We start from the raw sequence: 23,632 nt of genomic DNA on the forward strand, positions 1-23,632 counted from the left end.
CCTGTATGCAGTACTCAAGGTGTGGTCTGACCACTGCCTTATACAAGTGGATAATCACCTTCTTATCCCTGCTAGAAAAATTCCTGTATATCATTGACAAAACACCATGAGCTACTCTGGCAGACCATCTGCACTGCTCAGAAAACTTCATATCTGACTGCACAATTACCTCCAGGCCCTTTTCATTCTCTACCATCCTAAGTGTAGTACCACATAGTTCATACGTTACTCTGGGGTTACTTCTACCCATCCTGTTGCAGTAGCATACTGTCATTAATGTCATTAACAACCCTGCCAACCTTTGCATTGTCTGCAAACTTAAGCATTAAGCCTGATATAACTTCATCAATATAAATAATAAATACAGAATACAACAATGGACCCAACGCTGAACCCTGGGGGACTCCACTAATAACATTAGTCCACGAAGAGCAGTGTCCATTGATTACCACTCTATCTTCTCCCACTCACCCATCCCTTTATCCATAGCGACAATTTGCCCCAATGCCAGACTGCTCCAATTTGTACAATAGTCTTCCATGTGCAACAGTATCAAAAGCCTTCCTAAGATCCAAGTATATGATATCTAAATTATTCTTTGCATCCAGTACCTTTGTGACCACATCATAGTATCCAATCAAATTGGTCAGACAAGACTTCCCCTTAACAAACCCATGCTGTGTCTGAACTATAACTGAAGTCTTGTCTAGATGATCCTGCAGTGCTTCTTTGACCAGTGCTTCCATTCATTTCCAGGGAACAGAAGTTAAACTAACAGGTCTGTAATTACTTGTGTCACCCTTTGATCCTCCTTTGTGAATTGGTGTCACCTTTGCACATCTCCAGTCCATGGGTACCTCCCCTGAGTCCAAAGGAAAGGGACTTGGGTGTTATGATACGGTCAGACATCAAATTCTCTGAGCATTGTAAACAGGTTGCAAGGAAGTCCCATGGTGTCCTATCGATGATCTATCGGACTTTTGCAAGTAGAGATAGGGACGTGATAATCCCATTATATAAGACTTTTGTTAGACCACACTTGGAATACTGTGTTCAAGTATGGAGACCGCACCTAAAGAAAGACATCGAGCTTCTTGAAAGGGTGCAAAGTTGGGTAACTCGCCTGGTGAGATCGGCAAAAGGGCATCCTTATGAAGAAAGACTTTGAATATGTGGGTTGCAGAGTTTGGAAACTAGACACCTTAGAGGAGATTTGATTGAGGTGTTTGGGGCTCTGAGAGGCATCAGTAAAATGAATGAGGACGAAATTTTCAAGATTATAAATGATGCTAGAACTAGGGGACATAAATTCAAGTTACGGGAGGGGGGTGAGATGTTTAGATTGGACTGCAGGAAGTTTTATTTTAGCCAGCGAGTTATAATTACTGGAATAAGTTGCCTACATGGGTGGTAGAGGCTGACAGTTTGGGGAAATTCAATGGTCATCTGGATAGTACCTTCAGGTGAGGGAAACGCATAGGATGATAGGTTTAACTTCCTTTTCTTTTATTAATTATTCATTTTTTTTTTTATCATTGTTTTATTCGGGGTTTTTTTTTGGTTGGTGCAGCATAAGCCATAGGCTTTCTTGCACCATGCGGCCATTACTAATACTAAGTGCAGGCCGGTGGAGGCGGTTTTATGGTGTAGGGCATGTTTCACTGGCAGGAACTTGGACCCCTGGTGCATATGGAACAACATATCAGTGGTCTCCACTATCGTCAACTGCTTCCTGACTGTGTACATGTTGCACTTTTTCCCGAATGGTGATGATATCTTCCAAGATGACAATGTGCTGAGCCATCGAGCATTTGATATGCAGGAATGGTTTGAGGAACACAGTCCTGACTTCCAGCATATCGATTGGCCTCCAAACTCCACCGATATCAATCCCATAGAGCACTTGTGGGACACTATGGTAAGGCATATCAGATGTCTGGATACACCAATCACCTCCATACCTGCATTGCTGACTGCATTACACACAGCTTGGTTGGCCATACTTCCCAAATGCTTCTGACATCTTGTTGAATCAATGCCACTTTGGATAGCTACTGTACTGAGGCAAAAAGAGGACCTACAAAGTATTAGGTAGGTGGTCATGATTCAGTGATCACTACGTTCAAATCAAAATAAGACAAAGGGTTAAAAACTCATTGATGATTAACTACATAGTGACACCATCTAAGAAAATATGTAAGTGGGTTAGCTAAAATCATGACCTTATTAGGTAGAGTTTCCTAACTGGAAGACAAAAGATGACTAGGGGTTTATATGAATGTTTAAATTATAGAGAGAAAAAAAATTGACTTGTGATGGATACTCTGGAAACTGAAAGTGAAGTCGGGTAAACTGAGCAGAAATGGTGAGAGCTGGTGCTGTACCTGTTGTGATAAGGGATGGAGGAGAATAACTGCAGCTAGTGAGTTTTGGTTTCTCATGAATCTACCATTGTATTTCTGTTGATATTGGCAGGATTGGAGGTCCGGTGTGATTCAATAAATTCTCTTCTTTTCTGGTTCCACAGGTGTACTACAAATTCATAATATAGGATATCATAATGGGGGGGGGGGACCTCCTAACTTCATTTTCCTTTTCGTCTATTTTTTTTTTCTTTGCTGTAAATAAAGCAATTTCCAAGTTGATAAGTCATACACAAAGCACAGCATCTCATCCTTGGTAAAATAGATTCTAGGAACGATGAATCATTATCAGATGCCATTATGAGAATGGTGCAAACTGTGATCTGCTCATTGTGTTAATCTTTAAGCAGCCAAAGCATGATCAAATCATCACTTAATATTTCATTACAGCTTCTGTGAGAAATGTTTAAAGCTTCTGCAAGTTTATCAACAATCAAACTGTAGTTCTAATGAACAAGTTGTTCGGCTGTTTAAATTTTTCTGAGCACATTTAAGTAATTAGGTCTTCCAGCATGATTATATTATGTTAAACTTTAGCTTCCCACTGGCAATACCATTCAAATGCTGTAGTTATGAAATGGAGAATTCTCTATGTAAACCTGATGCAACATTTCCAGTTTTTCAGAAACAGATTTCTCTAAGCATTGGTAATATTTCATGCCTCTGACATTCCAATTGACATTTTTCACACTCAGAAATCATGATAAAATAAATGCATTGAACACACACCCAGCAATAAAACATGTAATAAATGATCAACAACCCTCTATACAGGCATAGTTATAGGTTTCAATTTTCAATTTAACACCAGCAAATCACACCGCATTTATTAACTGCCATTCTGGCACAACTGCTCTGTAAACTTGAGTGTATTTTTAAATGCCGAAGGGGGACATGCTTCAGATGTATTGACTTATACTGCATTTATTGACAGCAGTGCTGTGCAATCAGCCATGAACTTTGTATATGCTGAAGGGGATGTTGTGTGGGTTGAAAAACCTACCAAGAACAGTTCAGCAGGAAAACCCTAACTTCCACCGCTACAACTTAATATCTGTCTCTCTCTGAAATACATGGCATAGGTTATTACCAAACTAAGCATTAATTTCATTTTATATCTGAATTGTAAACAGAAACATCCACTGATATTTTGTTGGACAGTGATCAATGAATGAAATGAGTTCCTTTTGGAATTAATAAGTACTATGTTTTTTTTTTTTTTTTTCAAAGTTTCACTTGTGAGTTTCCAGTCTGTTTTATTTAATTCATTGTCGAGGTGGCACTCTTACTTTTGTGGGTGTGAGGATGCATTTATGTTGATAAGGGTATATTGTTGTAAAAGGTTTATAAGGGTTGATAAGTGTATCTTTGGTTTTTTTCTTTTTTACAATTTTATTTTAATTGTTAGGGTATATCTTGGTATTCGCACCAGCACTTTTCCAAGTACGGTTGGACCTCCATATAATGAAATCGATTGTTCACTTGAAAAAAATTCATTAAACAGAAATATGACCTTTTCAACAATGAAAAATACTGTAATTTAGCATACAGAAATACAGTAAAATATGGGAAATAAATCAGAAATAAGTGGGAATGAATAAATTTTCTAACATTTTAAAACAATTAATTTATTACTATACACATATTAAGAAATTACTAATTACATGATGCGCACAATATATTAGTACACTTTTTAAGAATTATTTCGTAAAAAATTTGGTTATTTTTTGTTGTACACTGGATTTTACTGTATGTTGACATTTGTTTAAGCACTGAAATATATTTTCTGGCACATTTTCTTCACACTGAAGGCCTCGACGCAAAGTTTCAAATGCTGCCAACATTTCTTGTTTCGAAGATTTAATATTGCCCTCACTGCCTTCATTGCTCTCATTTTCATCCAACTCATCATTGATATTGAATACTCTCCAAAATGTTGGATCAACTATAACAGAATCTATAGGTTGGTTGAGTGATGACAAGAATATTCTTGTTATTCTTTTAATCTTTACTTTCAACCTCTATCGGGGTGAGCCATGAAATATACGCACGCCTCATGATTAAAATTAAAATTTTAACTAACTTTACTTCCTACTTTTCACGGGTACTACTTGTGGCATGTATTTCATGTCAGAAATAGAGGCTTTACCCACTTATAGTAGTAGTAGTGGCATGTGATGCAAGAAAGCAAGTGTATAAGCTTATGCAGCATCAGCCAAAAAAAAAAAAAAAAAAACACACCATTCTCTCCAAATGCCTGTCCAGTTCCTCCTTAAATTTATTTAACCTATCAACTTCCACAAGACAGATGAAAGTTTATTCTAGCAATTAGCCACCCGCTGGCTAAAGGCAAATTTCCGCACATCTAATCTACATCTGCCTTTTCTTAATTTGAATTTATGACCCCTTAGGTTCGTAATCTGAACAAGTGAAAAGATCCCATCAGAATTCAGTGTACGCAACCCATTCAAGGCCTTATACACCTCAATCAGATCACCGCGCAGGTGCCTAGTCTCCAGCCACTGCAATTTGCAGAACTTAAGCCTCACTTGGTAAAAGGATCCCTTCATTCCCCTCACCAATCTTGTTGCTCTTCTCTGTACATGCTCAAGCAAATCTACTTCCTTATTAAAATGAGGTCTCCAGACCTGTACGCAATACTCAAGGCGTGGCCTGACCACTGCCTTATACAGAGGGACAATCACCTCCTTTCCCTGCTGGCAAAATTCCTATATATCATTGACAAAACCCCCATGACCTGTCCTGGCAGCCTGTCTGCATTGCTCAGAAAACTTCATATCTGACTGCACAGTTACTCCCAGGTCTTTTTCATTTTCTTCCACCTTAAGTGTAGTACCACACAGTTGGTACGTTTCTCTGGGGTTACTTCTACCCATATGCAGTACTTTGCATTTGTCAAGGTTAAACTTTAGTTGCCACTTCTTAGCCCATCTGCCCAAATTGTCTAGATACTGTCATTAACAACCCTGCCAACCTTTGCATCATCTGCAAACTTTGATACTAAGCTTGATATACCTTCATCAATATCACTGATAAATATACAAAACAACAGTGGACCCAACACCAAACCCTGTGGCACTCCACTAATAACATTAGTCCACGAAGAGCAGCACCTATTGATTACCACCCTCTGTCTTCTCCAACTCAACCATCTTTTTATCCATTGTAGCAACTTACCCTTAATACCATTCTGCTCCAATTTGTACAATAGTCTTCCATGCACAACAGTATCAAAAGCTTTCCTGAAATCCAAATATATGATATCAAAATTATTTTCTGCATCCAGTTCCTTTGTAAACACATCATAATATCCTATCAAATTTGTCAGACAAGACTTGCCCTTAAACCCATTCTGTGTCTGAATTATTGCTGCAGTCTTGTCTAGATGATCTTGCAATGCATCTTTAACCAGTGACTCCATTATTTTACCTGGAACAGAAGTTAAACTAACTGGTCTCTAATTACTCGTGTCACCCTTCAATCCCCCTTTGTGAATTGAGGATACATTTGCACATCACTAGTCCGTGGGGACCTCCCCTGAGTCCAAGGATGCTCTTATAATTATGGCTAAGGGTTTGCTTAGTTGCTTTGCTGTCTCCTTTAATATAACTGGTAGATCCCATCCACCCCAGGTGCCTTTCTTATGTTTAACTTCAACAATTTCGCCTCCACTTTGCTCTCAGTTATTACAAAATCATTAAGCATCCTGCTACAATTTCATAACCTTCTGCCATTTTCAAACCTTAATAATTCCTCATGTGTGAATGTAGATGCAAAATACTCATTCAATTTGTTTGCTATCTGAGCAGGATCATCAACAGTCGAACCATTGATATCAAGTGGACCAATCAGATTTATCCCCTTCCTTTTAGAGTTTATAAAAGTAAAGAAGTCCTTGCTGGTTTTCTTAGCATCTTTTGCCAATGCTTGTCTAATCTCCTTTGCAACTGGATTACAGACTAGCTTATATCTGCCCTAGGCTTCTGTGTTGCCTGATAATTTTTATGCATCCCATGCATTTTTTGTCTCTGCCACGAGTCTCATTAGTTCATCTGACCTCCATTTAGGCCTAAACCATGAACAACTTTTCTTCATCAGTATAAAATCCCTAGTAGCTTCCATGATTAATTCCTTGAATGCTTAGAATTTACTGTTGGTAACATCGTCAGTTTATCCTACTGTACAGAATTTAAAAAAAACTGTCTGAGACCAGTGTACTCACCTTTACGGAAGCAAAAACCCTTCCCTTTACCTCTGACGGTAATTATATCTTTAAGTAAATCCCACATCAGTACACTGTGATCACTGCCACCTAGTGGTTCCTTTATCTGCAAATTCTTAATACACGAATGATCACTGCCGATCACCAGATCAAGACTCTATCTGGTTGCCTCTTGAACATGCTGCTGCAGAAAACAATCATCCAACAAAAGCCTTACTAATGTGTGAGTGATGAACCACAAGTTCCAGTCAATATCTGGGAAGTTAAAATTTCCCATTATAAGACATTCTGATTTACTAGCCCACTCTATTTCTCTGTACAATTGTTCATTGTACTCATTCGAGTCATTAGGCCTATAACACACTCTTACTCTTATTTTTGCTTTTGCAGTGCTTATATCACACCAAACTGACTCAACAGTGCACTGTTCATCTATATAAACTGGATGTACTTCTTTTGATTTTATGTTTTTTTTTAATTAACAGCATGACACCTCCTCCCTTCCTATCCTTTCTGTACACATTGTACTCCCCACATTCCGATTCTGCATTCCTAATATCAGTGTGACACCACGTCTCTGATATCCCAACTATATCTGCCTTTGATGTCTTGACCAACACTTCAAATTCATCAAATTTATTTACTATACTTCTAGCATTGGTTTACATGCAAGCATACATGCACCTATTCCTATTTACCCTGACACATCCCATATACCCACCTGTTTCTCGATGACTGCATCAGTCCCTGAAACCCCCAGCACCCCTCGCTCCAGGTCGTTACTTATTTTAATAGAAGTTGTGCAAGAATCACCTTCACCTGTGTGTACTTTTAACCTTTTAGTCTGTGAATCCCCCCCCAAGCTAGCAGTTTTCCGACCCACCTAACACTGCATCGATAGCATCAGCAAATATTCTTGCACCATTTCGATTTAAGTGTATCCCATCCCTGTAGAAGCAGTCTCTCCTGTTAACAATAATGCTCCTAAAAACCAAATAACAAATAAACAAACCTGTTAACAAGCACAGACCACGCTGAAAAAAAATTCTACCCCTTGAGCCTTGAACATTCCCTCCAGCACCAAATTGATTGACAAGGCTCTCATCATGTACTCCCTCCTATCGTGTCTGGGCAGAATTGCAAACACTTTCAAATTTAACCCTAATTCACGACTTTTTTCGCAACATTGACCTGTACTTGTTAAGTAAATCTGCAGATCTCCTACTCTTAATGTCATTGGTGCAAACGTGTATAACAACATCACCTTTTGTGCCCTTAAAAGATGATATATGCTTTACAGCGTCATCAACTTTTGCCCCTGGCAGACATACCCTGGTCCTGTTCCATCTATCCATTTTAAACAATATATTCCCCATCTCCCTGACAATAGAGTCACCAACAATAACTAGTTCCTTTGGGACCAGCACATTCTGCCTTGGAGATTGCCGCTGTATTGCCTGATGCCCAGGAGTGAGCTCTGCCGTTGAGTTGGGCAGCTGAGAGCTTGACGGGACCCCTCATTAATTTCTTTGAGGGCATCTACCCTACACCTCAAGCTCTCATAGATGCCCAGTAGAATGCCGAGTTGATGCCTAATTTCTAGACTCTCTCTCTCTCTCTCTCTCTCTGCACCTGGCACACATAAAGACATCCTCCTTGGCTACATCATGTTCTGTTCCAGAGAGTTCGGCAAACATTTCACAAGTTGCACATTTTTTTAGACTGTGATGCATTGGAGAATTGCCCCCCTCAGTTCTCCCAAGTCACAGCACTCCTGTGCCCGTTGCTTTGCTGCTCTAGTCTGGGGAATGATATTTTAAATTAATAAGATCAATAAATTTAATTAATTAATTGTCAATATTACGCTATCTAATAGAATCCTAAATGCAGTGATGCGTATTATGCTATATAATTATACGTTACAGCTACCTAGTTACCACAATTAAAAATTTGAATTCCCCACTACTCTATAAAAAAACAATGGCTGCAAGATTCAAATGAAATAACGGTTTTACGTATATTAAGTAGTAATCTACAAAAACTCTTTATCTAAATTAAAAATAAAAATAACCAGCGTAACTGTAACTATAAGACTATGTATAAAGTACAATACAAAATAACAATTAAGTAAATAAAAAGGCAAACACTTATCACTTTTTTGGAGCCTGTAATTCACAGCTGTAATTTTTAAAGGGAGTCAGCGCTCTCTCTCCCTTATTGCTGTTTCCTCCTTTGATTTCGGTGCCTGGCCCTCGATAAAGGTGCTGAGATCACAGGATGAACAGCACTAAGTTATTCTTATTACTTCTTTATCTTAGCTCCCTTCTTTGTTCACTGTGATAGAGATTTCTGTTCAGTTTGCCCTTTGTTCTCCATAATTAGTGTTACGAGTACTGTAACATTAGCACGTTGCCTTTCACGACTACTAACTTATGTAGTAATTATGGTCATTGGATACTTTCTGCATATAGCAGTGTCTCAGGTCCATAAACCATTATTATTATTAATAATATCTTAAACTGTTGCTTCCTTTAACACACACACACACACACACACACACACACACACACACACACACACACACACACACACACACACACATTTATTGGTGTTTTTCATATAAGTATTAGTGTTCATACAGATTTGTAATCAAGTTATCCTAGTTTGGTTATCTTCATTCCATATGGCCTACACATTTTGGGTTAAGATAAAAAGTATAATGCTAAATGATAATGATTTTTCATAACATTTTACTAATGAAAACATTTTATCTGTAGCAAGATAATTATTAAATCTTAAATTCCGTATAAATTTATGTAATAATACTAAATCTTAAAGACTGTACAAATTTATATAATAATATAACGTATTGCATTACACCACGTGGCCGTAAATCCCCTACTTCATCGGGGGCTTTGAGTGGATTGACAGCCCTTTTCGACATAATGCCTCATACTTACCTGTTTCTGTCTGTACCTATACCAGTTTTGCTATAAGAACATGCAAATCTAAAAGATATATACATCTAAACGTAATAACCACATAATATATATATATATATATATATAGGGTGATTCGGGAGGAATAGAAAATACTTTGGGAGGTTATAATATCAATTATTCTGAGTAAAAAAGTTATTATAAATGTGTCCAATTCTCAATGGATACGGAGATACAGCTGTTTGAAACTGGCTTGCACAAAGCCATTATGAGAGGTATTAAAGAACGATAAGTGGTTTATTGTTTGTATTTATTGACTTTTTGAATGATACAAAACACAAATAAGTGACAAATTTTTTAGTTCACAATAAATGTTCTTGTGCTAATATGATGTGTTGTTCTTCTGAGGTCGCCTTGGCATTCCTTTATGAGGGCAGCAGTATCCAACATGCGAGTGAGAAATTTGTCTATTGTATCCACCTTTTCTTTTTATATTGCGCTTTTCGTCCATCCCCACAAACAAAAATCTAATGGAGTGAGATCTGGAGACCATGATGGCCAATGAACGGGACCACCGTGGCCGATCCATCTTTCAGGGAAAGTTCGATTTAGATATTGTATCACCAGATGGCTATAATGTGCAGGAGCTCAGTCATGCTGGAAGTATATACCAATGCTTGTAGCCAAGGGAACATCCTCCAATAGTAGCAGAAGTTCGTTTTGCAGAAATTCTAGGTAAATAACCCCTGTAAGATGATTTTGTAACACAACAGGCCCAATCAACTGATTGTCATGATACTGCACCACATGTTTATGTTGAAAATTTGTTTCTACAGTGACATGTGGATTTTCGTCTGAACACCTATGCTGTCACAGGTGAAAGTAGCTTCATTGCTGAACAGTATTAAGGAAATTAATCGGCAATTAGCATTTATCCACCAACAAAATTCCAATCGCTGGGAGTCATCTCCTGGTTGAAGGTGTTGCACCTGCTGTATGTGAAATGGATACAAGCTGTGCTCAGGTAATGTTTGCCATACTCTTGTCTTGTCTGTGGAACACCGATACACATACAAATTCTTGTGCTAATAGTAGGACTATGTTCTACACACTAAAGAATGCATTCTATTTCATCCACATTTTGTTCATGTGCACATTCAGAAGAAATGAGTTCTGGGAACTGTAATCAGTCTCACACAGTTTGATGTAAACACTAGTAAACACTCTTGAATCCAATATGCTGCAGTTAGAAAACCATAGACAAACACCATATCGGCATATTCAGCATGTGTGAAGATGTGTGGCATTCTTAACAACACTTCTAAAACCAAACAGTATCAGATTATAACTGCTTCTTGGTCACATCTGATTTGGGGAGCCGTGCGTGCCAGTTTCAAACAGCCGTATCTCCATATCCATTGAGAATTGGACACATGTTTATATGAATTTTTTTACTCAGAATAACTGATACTATAACCTCCCAAAATAATTACTATTTCTCCTATAACTACTTAATTACTTACATCTGCTTAATTTTGTATAAGCTTGGGATGAATTTTTATCAATCTTTTAAATACAAAATAGTGAACTTTTTCTAAGAACAGTATGATAATTTTTCATTTTTAACTTAACATCCTTTTAAACATTCAACATCAGTTTCTCTCTTTCATCAAATTTCAGATTTTAATTCAATGGTAATTTTAACAACTCTATCACATTAAGAAAATGTTTTCCTGTTAAACTTCTATGTTAGTATGCAAATCACCTCACACAGGATACTCCTTAAGAATGCAAATTTATAACCATCTCCAGTCCTCTTACATTTTATTTAATATCACTTAACAATATAGTATTCCACATTAAGTTTGCAGGAACCTTACAGAGGACTGAATAATGTGGTGATTTAAGAAGTCATTTTTCCCCTGAATAAGAATTTTTTACAGAAACTCTATATCATGTATGATAGCAGCTCCTTAGTTTTCAGCTAGTAGAGAACCATTTTATTATTCTAAAACTTCAAACGAATATTATGAATTATAAAACTTCAGACTAGATTGCTTTCAAAATATTAAATTTATGTTTTTATACTACTAATAATTTACTTACATGAATGAGGTGCAGTGGCTTTGGTTTTGCCTTCATTTCAATTTGCTGTTTTGCTTCTTCTGCTTTCTGAATGTCACCAAGTGTGTAACATGGGAGAGCAAAATCTCTTGGAACTGAAGAGTGACTAACTGTACATGCATTAACCTGATTAGAATTTGAATTCAATGGAGATGAACACTGACTGAAACTAAAAGGAGGGAAAAAAATTATATTTAACATTAAAAATGAAATGCTGTAATTGTAGCAATGCAAAAATTTTAAATTGTATTCATAGGAAAAAACAAACGCAAGATATGTGCACTGGCTGAAACAACGTTAGTAACCTTATCTCAGTACAGGACTAAATAACAAATAATTAGTATGTTGCACCAATTAGTATGAGATCACTTTACCCATTCTGCAGCAGTATTTGTCTTTAAAGTATTTGTCTTCACCTATTTTAAGATGTTGAAATAGGTGTCATTCTCATTCATATTACAATGCAACTGTCATTCTAATGATGCCCAAGGAATAAGATTCCATCACTGAATATGACGTTCTGGGCATCATTAACACTACGACATTCTTTGAATCTCATTATCTGCATGCATGCACACCCAGATGCCAGGATGATGATATCACTATCCTAAGAGTGTTCATTGTCTTTTAAACATATAGTATATAATGAAATGCTCTTATATTGCAACGTCTTGGCATATTGCCAACTTCACAATATATGGCATAATGACTAGTTCTTATAGTCCTCTAGTTAATGATTTTGTTGCATATTATGGGTATACTCATGAGCTAATTTTTATGTTCCGCAAGCTGAAAACTCTGAACTCACAGGAAAAATCTTACATTTTCTATCTGAGAATGGCTAGCTAGTGCCCCAATGGAAGACCTTCAATTTTCAAGACTTTAGGTAAAGTGACAAGATCACCAAACTGTCACAAAAGATATATATGTATATGATCTTTCTGATTCTCTCTCTCTCTCTCTCTCTCTCTCTCTCTCTCTCACTCACACACACACACACACACACACACACACACACACACACACCCCCTTCCATGTCCACATATACACATGACCAAAAAGTTGTTTTTGAATGGATACAGGCAATCATTGCCTGTATCTGTTCAAAACAGAAAAATAAATAAATAATAACAATAATTTAAAAATTTAATATAGTAGTAGGGCCATCTTTGGCCTCTATGACTGCATAAGAAAATATTTTTATTTTCTTATGTAAAGCTGATGCTTCTTTACATAAGAAAACAAAAATAAAGAAACCTGGCTGGATCAGAAGAAGGCAGTTTTAACCACAACCTAATTCAACACTCCAATTCATCTCACAGTTGAGGGATGAATTGGGGTTGAAGCTCAAGCTCTTAGCTAATGGTCAACTTTTCGAGATCACCATCTACAAACCAGATGACCCTTGCTGTGTTAAATTGAGTTATTGCACTGATGGTGTCAGGCATTACAACAATGGACGAAGTCCAAAGCATCCAAAGTAACTCCATAACTGGACCATCTCTCTAATCTTCCTGGTCAAGACAATGCAGTGACAGGCAATTCCTGCCCACAAATACTATCACGGGGGGGAAGAAAAACATTACGTGGTGAGAGTTATTGCTACACAGTGCCTTCTGTCACTGTAACTCAGTTTAATTTAAACTTTTTTTTTGTCACCTATTTCTGTCTTTGTGATCCAAGCAAAGGTAAGACAACCCCCACTCCAGCATCAAAATAGCCTGCTAGCTAATTAACCTAAGTGACTTGAAGTTAAATAATCCTCTTACCAAAAGAATCATAACTACTACTAAGACTTGTCACTCCATCGCTATCCCTGCATAGACAAAGCTACTATTTCCCCCCCTCTCCTGCTGCCAAAGAATACAAACCCAAATTTTAACAAACTCCAAAGAAGCTAGTGATGACATTCAGGGTTCCTTACCCCTATTGTGGGATTTGAAGGATTGGAGAGAACACAAAACTAATGAATAAGCAAGAAAAGATCTAAATTTTGGTTGTGACATAATAGAACTAATCAACAAAAATATTAATGTAGTGACAAGAAGAATTGTAGATAAGAGACCGCTAGGAAGACTCAAAAGAGAACGGCTCCAATGTCTAAAGGAGAACACAGGCTTCCAGAGCTATTGACAAATGATGAGAGTCAAGAGAGACCAACAACAATGGAGGTCGATATCCAAATGGGAACTCAACCCATGATAAATGGAAGAGTAGAATGATGATGAAAATATTTAGCAGTGAATTCAGCAACGAGTCCAGAAACAAGTCACTGACTGTATGTGTTTCTGCTCTCACTCATCTGGATGCGCTAGTGTTGTTTAGTTCCTGTTTATAATAATACACCAGTTTAATGTCAACATTTAGTCATATAACAATTTGCTACCTCTTCAGTTGTGTTTTTAAGAAAAAATACTTAAGTAGTTCTGTTTAGCTTTGTTTTAAAATTTATTAAAATGTCAAGTGAAAGTTTTTTTTTTGGTAGTTGTTGGTGCATAGGCTTCTGTGGCCATAATGCACCTCCCAAGGTTTTTGCAGTACTTTGAACCAAGCCCGAGGCGGGAATCGAACCCGCGACCTTTGGGTTGCCAGGCAGGCACTTTACCCACCCGGCTAGCCCGGTCGGCCGTCAAATGATAGTAACAGTAATGCTAATTCAGTGATTAGTGAATAGAGCAATTTAATAATTTTCATTTCTAAGGATGAGCAAGATATTTTCTTACAGCAACTTACTGAAAAAAAAAAAACCAATGTTAAACTTGTAGACCTCAAAAAGATGAGCCAAAGTAGACAATGTAATTTCACTTTTTTTTTTTTTTTTTTTTTTTTTTTTGAAGGGAGGTGATAAAAAAAAAGTTAACATAAAAGATTCTTATTTTTACATGGTGTTAGTGAGAACCATATATGCCATCTCTGTAATCTTTTGGTTTTAGGCAAAGATCCACACGATAAGAGAGGAGAGAATTCAAAAGCCAATGTTATCCCTAGTGAGATATGATAAATTCACACTCATACAGAATCATTTCCTAAAAAAACTACATTATGGATGAAAAATGCTTCATTACTTAGATGCTAGATTAGATGTGAAAACAATTTATGCTTTGTCCATAAAACTCTATCCAGATTCACTTCTACTTAAAATACTTCAGAGAAAATTTTCACTTAAGGTTCGGTCAATCACAGACAGACATGTGTATTAAATGTGAGGAATTATTGGCCAAATTAAAGAGTGGCAGTCTAAGGGATGCAATAAAATGAGCAGCTGTAGCTGAATTAATAATTCATAAAAGCCATGCAAAAAACTTTTATTCAAAGACAAAACAAATTTCTGATCTCTGCAAAAGAGAAGATGCTGTGGGAATCTGCTTTTTTAATAAAATTTAAAAGATTACACTGAACAAATTTTGGATCATATCTTGTTATGGGCATGAAAGTGAATGTACTTTATAGATTTTGGGTTGCTAAAGTTTGGAAATAGTGCTTAAAATGGCAGACTAGCTCTTGTTTTCAAAAAAAGTAGTGTATATATATATATATATATATATACACACACACACACACACACACACACACACACACACACGGTATTTTTTTAAATTTATATGGCAGTAAGATGTAGCTACGAACATACCTATATCAAACAAGGGACATTTTCACCTTTCGCTTGTATTCAGCTTCGGGAGCATCCCTTTTCACCATCCAACAATAATCGGCTAATATGGCAGCACACCATTTGCTTTTGTATCTTTGTTCCATCGCTGCGATGTCTTGATGGAAGTGCTCACCATGTTTGTCGCTGACGGCACCACAGTTTGTTGGGAAGAAATCCAGGTGTGAGTGCAAGAAATGCATCTTCAATGACATCTTTAAGTTTTTTGACATGCATCTAAGTTTTTTATAAAAAGTAATGATGACATGCATCTAAGTTTTTTGTAAAAAGTAATGAAATCTTTCTGTAGTTGCCAGCTTTAACATTTAGTAGAAAACCAATCAAAACATTTCGAAAGGCTTTCCACGCTGATTTCTTGCTATCACTAAGGGCACATTCGAACCGTTCGTCTTTCCACAGCATCTCAAAGATGTTCTACAGGGTTCATGACTGTTGAATGGGGAGGCCATTCCATATGATAAAATCTGCGGAATGCTCTTCAAATGATGTTCTAGTCAACCACGGTTCTGTGGGGGAGCACTGTCTTTCTAGAAGAGCCCACTGCCCTGTGGGTGCACGATCACCATGAAGGGATGCAGACTGTCTGCAAGGATGGACACAACCTGGACCATTCACTAACTGAAATTTTTACATTATATCACAATAAAATTTCTGAAAAACATATTTTACATATTATTTTAACATTCGTTGGTTGATTAATAGTGTTGAAGTCTCTGTGTCATCAGGTTAGTCTTATTAGATATTAATTCTGTTATTTCCACTAAAAGCTATTCTTTGAAACATCATTAAAATAATCCGTTAATCTTGACCCTGTCATTAAATAGCAATAGGCGTAGAGACAGTAATTAGGGATTTCCTAATCCCTTGCCAGCCTGCACACCAACCCTGATGTTTTGAGTACGGGAGCAAAGGTCACCCCAAGGCTTCCACTACACAAGAATCCAGAATAAAATCTGGCACCAGCCTGATGATTGGTATCAGTAAGATCCTGAACCAGCCTGAAAATGAACCATGATGTTCAGAGTGTGGGAACAAAGATCACCCTGGCTTCTACTATACAAGAACCCTGGATCCAGGGTAAAAACATGGCACTATCCTATTGGTTGATGGAGTTAATGCCTCTGCTATAAGTTAACTGCTTGCAGCCTGTATGCACAAAGTTTCTAGTGGCATCGGCAAGAAGAGACTGTTGGCAGGTATGAATTTGATCTCTTTGTATTACCTTAGATTTCCTGTTTTCGATTGTAACAGCAATTCAAAATTTAATACTTTAGAATCGTAATTTGCAAAATTGTAATATTGGTAATTGCAATTGTATTATTAATAATTGTAATTGAAATATCCTAAAATATTCAAATTTGTAGCCTTTTATGTTTTCCCCACAGTATGGTCTGATGATGGGTATCAGCAAAGATACCCGAAATGTCACCTTATTAAAATAAATAATATAGTTTTATATTATAATAATGTAGTTTATTAGGCAAACAGACTAATAAACTATATTATTAATTAGTATTAGCATATGATGCAATAAAGCAAGCTTATATAGCATCAGCAAAAAAAAAAAAAAATTCCCATTTCATCCATCCATTCACACCAAATGTTTGTCTAATTTTGCCTTGAACTTATTTAAGTTGCTGACCTCCTCTACAACAGATGGAAGTTTGTTCCAACTATCAACCACCTGCTGGCTAAAGGCAAATTTCCGCATGTCTATTCTACAATTGTCTTTCATCAATTTGAATTTATGCTCCCCTCAGGTGAGTAATCTGAACAACAGGAAGAATCCCATTAGCATTGAGCTTGCTCAATCCATTCAAAGCCTTATACACTTCAATTCAATCACTCCACAGGTGCCTAGTATCTAGAATCTGCGATTTGCGGAACTTAAGCGGCGCCTCAGGTGGGCAGGAGCAGCAGTGCGTAGCACACGCTTCTTGATTAGACCAGGGTTCGAGCCTGTGACCGCCAAATACGGAGGATGCAGAAAGGTCAGGTACATATCCCCGGAGCAATATGGCCTTAGTTGCTAATGCTCCTAAAAACCAAATAACAACAAACAAACAGAACTTAAGCCTTTATTGGTAACACCAACCCTTTGTTCCACTCACCAATCTCATTGCCCTTCTCTGTCCTCATTCCAGCAGATATGAATCTTTCTTAAAATGAGGCCTCCAGACGTGTATACAGTACTCAAGGTGTCACTTGACCATTGCCTTATACAAGGGGACAACATTCCCCCCCCCTTATCCCTGCTAGCAAAATTCCTGTATATCATTGACAAGACACCATGAGCTACTCTTGCAGCCTTTTTTGCACTGCTTAGAAAACATCACGTGATATAAGAGTGATATGAATATAATAATAATTTTTACATTAAAATATTTCATAAAATTTTAAGACTTTAATTTAAAATGACAATTTTACTTCAATATTCACGAGTATTTTTTTTTTTTTTTATTCCAGTGACCCCATAAAAATCATGTCGAAGTTGATGTCAAAAAAAAAAAAAAAAAAAAAAAGTTGATGCTAAGTGTCGTGTTTTTAATGTGCAGTGGCCAATTAATTACTTTTCTGCACTGCTCAATGATACTTGCACATGTTTTATTTGCAATGAAGCCTTTTCAGTGTTCAACAAATATAATCTGAAATGCCACCACACCACAAAACATGCCTCAAATTACAATAAATTTCAGCTTTGCAGCAGAAAACACTCCACAAACTTTTCAGTCAACAACAGAAGAGTAGAACTTTTACTCATCAAAATTTATCTGCAGTTAGAGCTAGTTTTCGAGCCTCCCAAATCACTGTCGAAGAAAGAAGGGCCTTTACGTGTGGAGAATTTGTATAACGAATTTGCTTGGAAATTGCTGAGAAAGTAAACAATTGTGTCTGTAAATTTATCTTCAACTGGAATGAGAAGAATTGAAGAGAGTGAAGATACAAGACATAGTTCAATTACTAATTTATATCTGAGGTGTAAATCAAAATTTTGCAGTAACTGCAGAGATAGTTGCATAAAAAAGCTTGAAAGATACAAGGTAAATATATTTTTACCTTTTTTTTTTTTTTTGTGTCAGGAGCAATTGACGGCCTCAAACTGAATTTGGATTTGCTATCAGTGGTTATGACGGATGGCACTAAAAATATGGTCGGTACTAAAATTGGGTTCATGGGTCGGCTCCATAAATACCTTGAGAGTAAAAATATTAAAAAAAAACCAATACAATTTTCATTGTATAATTCTCCAGCAGTTTTTGGGCATATCAGTCATGTCAACTGTTAATATCAACAGTAATTTTATTCTCAAGACTGGTCTGAATCATAGGCAATTCAAAAATTTTCTTGAAATCTATTGAGGCTGAATATGGTGATTTGTTGTACTACACAGAAGTGCAATGGTTGAGTCGCGGTTACGTGTTGAAGTGATTTTTTGAACTTTGGATCGAAATAGATCTATTTATGAACGAAAAACTGAAACCTGTTCCAGAACTGTCAGATCTCAAATGGTTGGGAAACCTTTGCCTTTTTAACAGATATATGTGAAACACCTGAATTTTCTTAATATGAAACTATAAGAACAAGACAAATTTGTCAATGAATTGTATTATAATGTCAAAGCATTTGAAACAAAACTGGGGTTATTTAAAAGTCAACTACTTCGGAATAATTTTTCATATTTTCCATGTTGCAATAATTTATCTAAAAATATGTCTAGTTGTAATTTTTCCACTGAAAATTTTGTTCAAAACATTAGTTTGTTGCAGGAAAATTTAGCAGCTAGATTTTTTAAAAAAATAATTCAAAGGTGTTTGAACTTTTTCAAAATCCGTTTGACATACCTGTCAACGATATTGATGAGAATTTACAATTAGAGTTTGTAGATCTTCAATCTAATAATACACCAAATACAATATTTAGAAATGAAAATCTAATTCAATTTTATTCAACATTATCTGAGTCACATTATCCAAAAATTACAAAAAGGGTTATATCAATTTTTGGAAGTACATATATATGTGAACAGACTTTTCAAAAATGAAATATGTAAAATCAAAAATATGATCATGTCTAACTAATCTGTATTTACATGACTTTTTAAGAATTGGAACTAGTACAGTAAACCCCCGCTATTCGCGGGGGTTACGTTCCTGAGAAATGTCGCGAATACTGAGTTATGGCTCCCGTAGTAATAAAGGGGTTCCGTTCCAAAGTACGAAATATATAAGAAAAAGTAGTCTAAAATTTTGTCTATGTATGTATTATATGTACCTTCATAATATGACTGTACATAGACAGTACATAGTGAAATGCAAGCATATGGCATCGAAATGAAAATAAGAAACAATTTAATATTAAATGTAATATATATTAGAAATTTCAAACAAATCTTTCAAACCAGCACCTTTGCTAGCAAAAAAACTTATCCCGCCAGTGCTATCACCAGTTTCGCTAAAGTGTTGATAAAGGAGTTTTGCCTTTTCACGAATGATGAGTGAACTTAACGGAATTTTATTTTGAGTTCGGTCTTCTATCCACAGATTTAAAGCTTTTTCTAATTTAACATCACGAGTTACAGAGCAAATTTTTGAAGCAATTAGCGCGTTTTCATGACGCTATGGTGGATTTTTCTTCCGATTTTTTGATTGATCGTACCGTTGACTCATTGATTTTATAATGTTTTGCCACTGAAGAGACACTTTCACCATTAGAAATTTTGTCTAATAACTCAATTTTATTCGCTAATGTCATCACCTTTGATATTTTCACATTTCCCTTGTTATTCGTAGCCATATTTTTGTACGGGTAAAAAAGAAATTGTCCACAATAAAGGCACTTTTCTTCCGTTAACACACTCGAAAAAGTCTGTTTTACACTGCAAAATGGTAGATTTATCACTTTTGTAAGCATATAAATTAAATAAATTGATAAATTTATTCAATGTATAAGCATATAAATTAAAAGCAAACGACCAAACCTTCCATGACAAGCGCATAACACATACAGTACTGAACAAGGATTAGCGAGAAACATCCACGCTCGCGATTTTGTCACCCCTCTCCCCCCATCCACTGAACGCTGTTTTGACCGGGAAAGATAATTTTAGCAATGCCCATGTTTTTAGGTTTTATTTTATATAAATCAGCGATCGCGAATACGCGAAACTGCGAATACAGATACCGCGAATAGTGGGGGTTTACTGTACTTTAAAACTAGATATTACAAAACTGTCACACTCTACAACCACATTCATCACATTAATTATAATTTTGTTGTGATTAGTACAATAAATAAGTAATAATTAAAATTTTATATAAATAAAAAACTTGTATATTTTATATTACATATCCATAGATTTCTTTTTGAATCTGTAGATATAGGTAGGTATAAAATTTGTTTCTCTGCATAACATTAAAGTTATGCAGAGAATTGTTTCTGATCCACACTCGGTTTGGATTAAAAAATTCACTTTTATTAAATTTTTTATAAAAGAGTAAGCCAAGTGGCATATGGGTAGAACTTCCAACTAAACACACTGTAAAAGTTGTGTAGCCATATTCCAAATACTGGGTTGCATTTGTCCAAAATAGAAATTAGGTTGAAAGAAAGGAAGAAAAGGGTAAAAAAACAATAAGGAGCAGTTTTCCCCTACAACTTAAAAAATAATGATAGTGTCATTTCTCTTGTTCTGATCTAGCCCCTACATACACTGACTACATGTATAAAGTAAAAAAAAAAAAAAACTATTAGTTGATCAGAAAGCATAATTTGGTTGATTGCAATGCATAATGATAAAAATTAATATTTTGGAGAATATCTGTGCCAGAATCCTCATATTATTTACTTAAAAATTTTAAGTTTCAGATCTTCAAATTATAACAACTATAGGGAATCACTTTATTATGCCACTGTGCCAAAAGTTTTGAGAAAATACTCCATACAAGATTCAGGAATAAAACAGAAGAGAGAGAATGAGGGGAGAACAGTATGGATTTAGAAGAGGAAGGTCAATGATTTACCTGATATTTGCTGTAAGAGAATTGCTAGAAAGACATTGGGAGTTTGCCGAGAGCCTCTTTCTGGTATTTTTAGAGCTTGAAAAGGCATATGATAGTGTGCAAAGAGAAAAAAATATAGGGAAGTCTGGAGAAAATGGTAATAGACAGGGAGGAGGTTGTGATGATCAGAAATGTGTATTCACAAAGTGTGAAAGTTGTGTGAGGTTTGTTTGTTATTTGGTTTTTAGGAGCATTAGCAACTAAGGCCATATTGCTCCGCGAATATGTGGTGGTCATTCCCTTGATCTTTCCGCATCCTCCGTATTTGGTGGTGACGGGCTCGAACCCCGGTCTAATCAAGAAGCATGTGCTACGCACCACTGCTCCTTCCCACCTGGTTACGGAGGTGCCTAGTTGTGTGAGGACAAAATTTGAGGAGTTAGATTGGTTTCCATTGTACAATAGACTTAGACAGAGTAGTGTATTGTCACCATTACTTTTTATTATTGTCAAGGACAATATCCTTGTAGCGGTGGATGATAAAAAAGGTGGAACAGCTGTGTTCGCAGATGATGACGTCCTCTGGGCAAACCAAGAAGAAGAACTTCAAGAGAAACTAACACTTTGGGAAAGTGTAATCAGTGAGTATGGTCTAAAGATAAGTAGCCACAAAAAAGCAAAGAGATGGTGACAGACAGAGTGGGAGAAGTGAGTATAAAAGGGATAAAATTAGGGAATGAAATGTTGGAAGTGGTGAATAATTTTAAGTACCTAAGGAGTGTATTAACAAAGGATTGCAGCCTAGATATGGAAATAACAAGGAGAATAACAGCTAGTCAGAGTTTCTTCTGTAACGTTAACTGTTAGAGTTTCTTCTGTAACGTTAACAGCATGTTATGAGCTAGAGAAGTTCCAATGAAGTGTAAAAAGCTGATAAATAGGAAATATATTTTGTCCCTATTTTGACCTATGCTGTTGAGACATGGTGGATGAATAAAAAGGATACCAGCAATGGAAATGAAGGTGTTAAGGACTATGCTAGCTAAAACTAGAAGAGACAAAATTAGAAATATGGACATTAGAATGAACTTGGGAATAGAAAGTTTGAGGGAGAAGATGACTGCATCATGTTTGAGATGGTTTGGACACATGATGAGAATGAACTCTAACAGAATACCAAAAGAATGTTTGAGATAAAAATGGACAAGTGGCGGAGAGGGAGACCCCAGAAAAGATGGAGAGATCAGATTAAAATGAAATGAAAATTTGATTCACCTGACTCAACCCTATGTTGGAACAGCGAGGAAGATACAGAATCTTCAAATTATGTTATCTACCTAAACTAAAAAAATTATAATTTTATTATAATTTTATTTATATTATTTTACTTTACTATTATAGCCTTATTTTATTTAACATAGAGAGAAAACTTTTAAAAAATCTGTGATAGGTTGATCTTAAGACCTTGTTTATTTTCAAAGTGGCTCATATGGTGGAAAGGGTTGCTAGTTAATGCCCTAACTTGACATGGTTTACACATTACGTCTGTAAAAGTGTGTGATCACAGGCCAATGTGCAAACTTAAAAGCCCAAAATAATTCATGGGGGAACTGCTTCCTCCACCTGAAATTGGTTAACTACAGTCCTGATTGAAAATGATTAAGAATTCCCTTGTCTCCAACAGGATTCGAATCGAGGAACAAGTGGTGAAACCATTATCACCATTACAATAGATAATTAACCTGCACAACTTAACTTAAAAGAGGATATGTCAACATGATAGAGACTTTTTTCTGGGGGTAGAAAGGCTAAAATTACTGGAGCTATTTTAATCACATGCACCTCCTAACTGGATAAAAAAAAAATTAATCCAGACCTCTGGTTCAATGACTGGAATTTCAGGCTCCACAGCATGCAAATCAGCCTGTGAACACAAATTTTACAGGCATAACACACTTGCAGTTATGAGCCTATACTTGGAGCTGTTAAAGCCTTTTTTATATATACATATACAATTTGTATATATATATATATACTATCATTGAATTATATTAAATAAAGTTAAATTATAATGAAATAAAGAAATAAATAATTAAGCATTCATTAGAGGCAGCGACATGCAATTCCTCCATATGAAGCTGAAATACATCCAATATGTTAAATTAAATAAAATAAAACATAAGCCAGTAGTATGGCAAAAACTGTAGAGCGAAAATTAACATAAAAATAACCCA

The 23,632-nt window shown here is 36.1% G+C and overlaps 1 protein-coding gene across 2 annotated transcripts in view; it reads right to left on the reverse strand.

Annotated features, from left to right (window-relative positions):
• Positions 1 to 23,632, reverse strand: part of LOC150081538 (inhibitor of Bruton tyrosine kinase) — a 349,146-nt gene that overhangs the window by 13,716 nt on the left and 311,798 nt on the right. For both annotated transcript variants that reach the window (XM_090380069.1, XM_090380070.1), the window contains exon 24: positions 11,712 to 11,898. In XM_090380069.1, the coding sequence (XP_090236195.1) occupies positions 11,712 to 11,898 (187 nt within the window). The remainder of the gene's footprint in view (positions 1 to 11,711; positions 11,899 to 23,632) is intronic.

The sequence above is a fragment of the Mastigoproctus giganteus genome, chromosome 8 (genome assembly GCF_048544385.1).
Source record: "Mastigoproctus giganteus isolate SK-2022 chromosome 8, ASM4854438v1, whole genome shotgun sequence".
Taxonomy (NCBI): Eukaryota; Metazoa; Arthropoda; class Arachnida; order Uropygi; family Thelyphonidae; genus Mastigoproctus; species Mastigoproctus giganteus.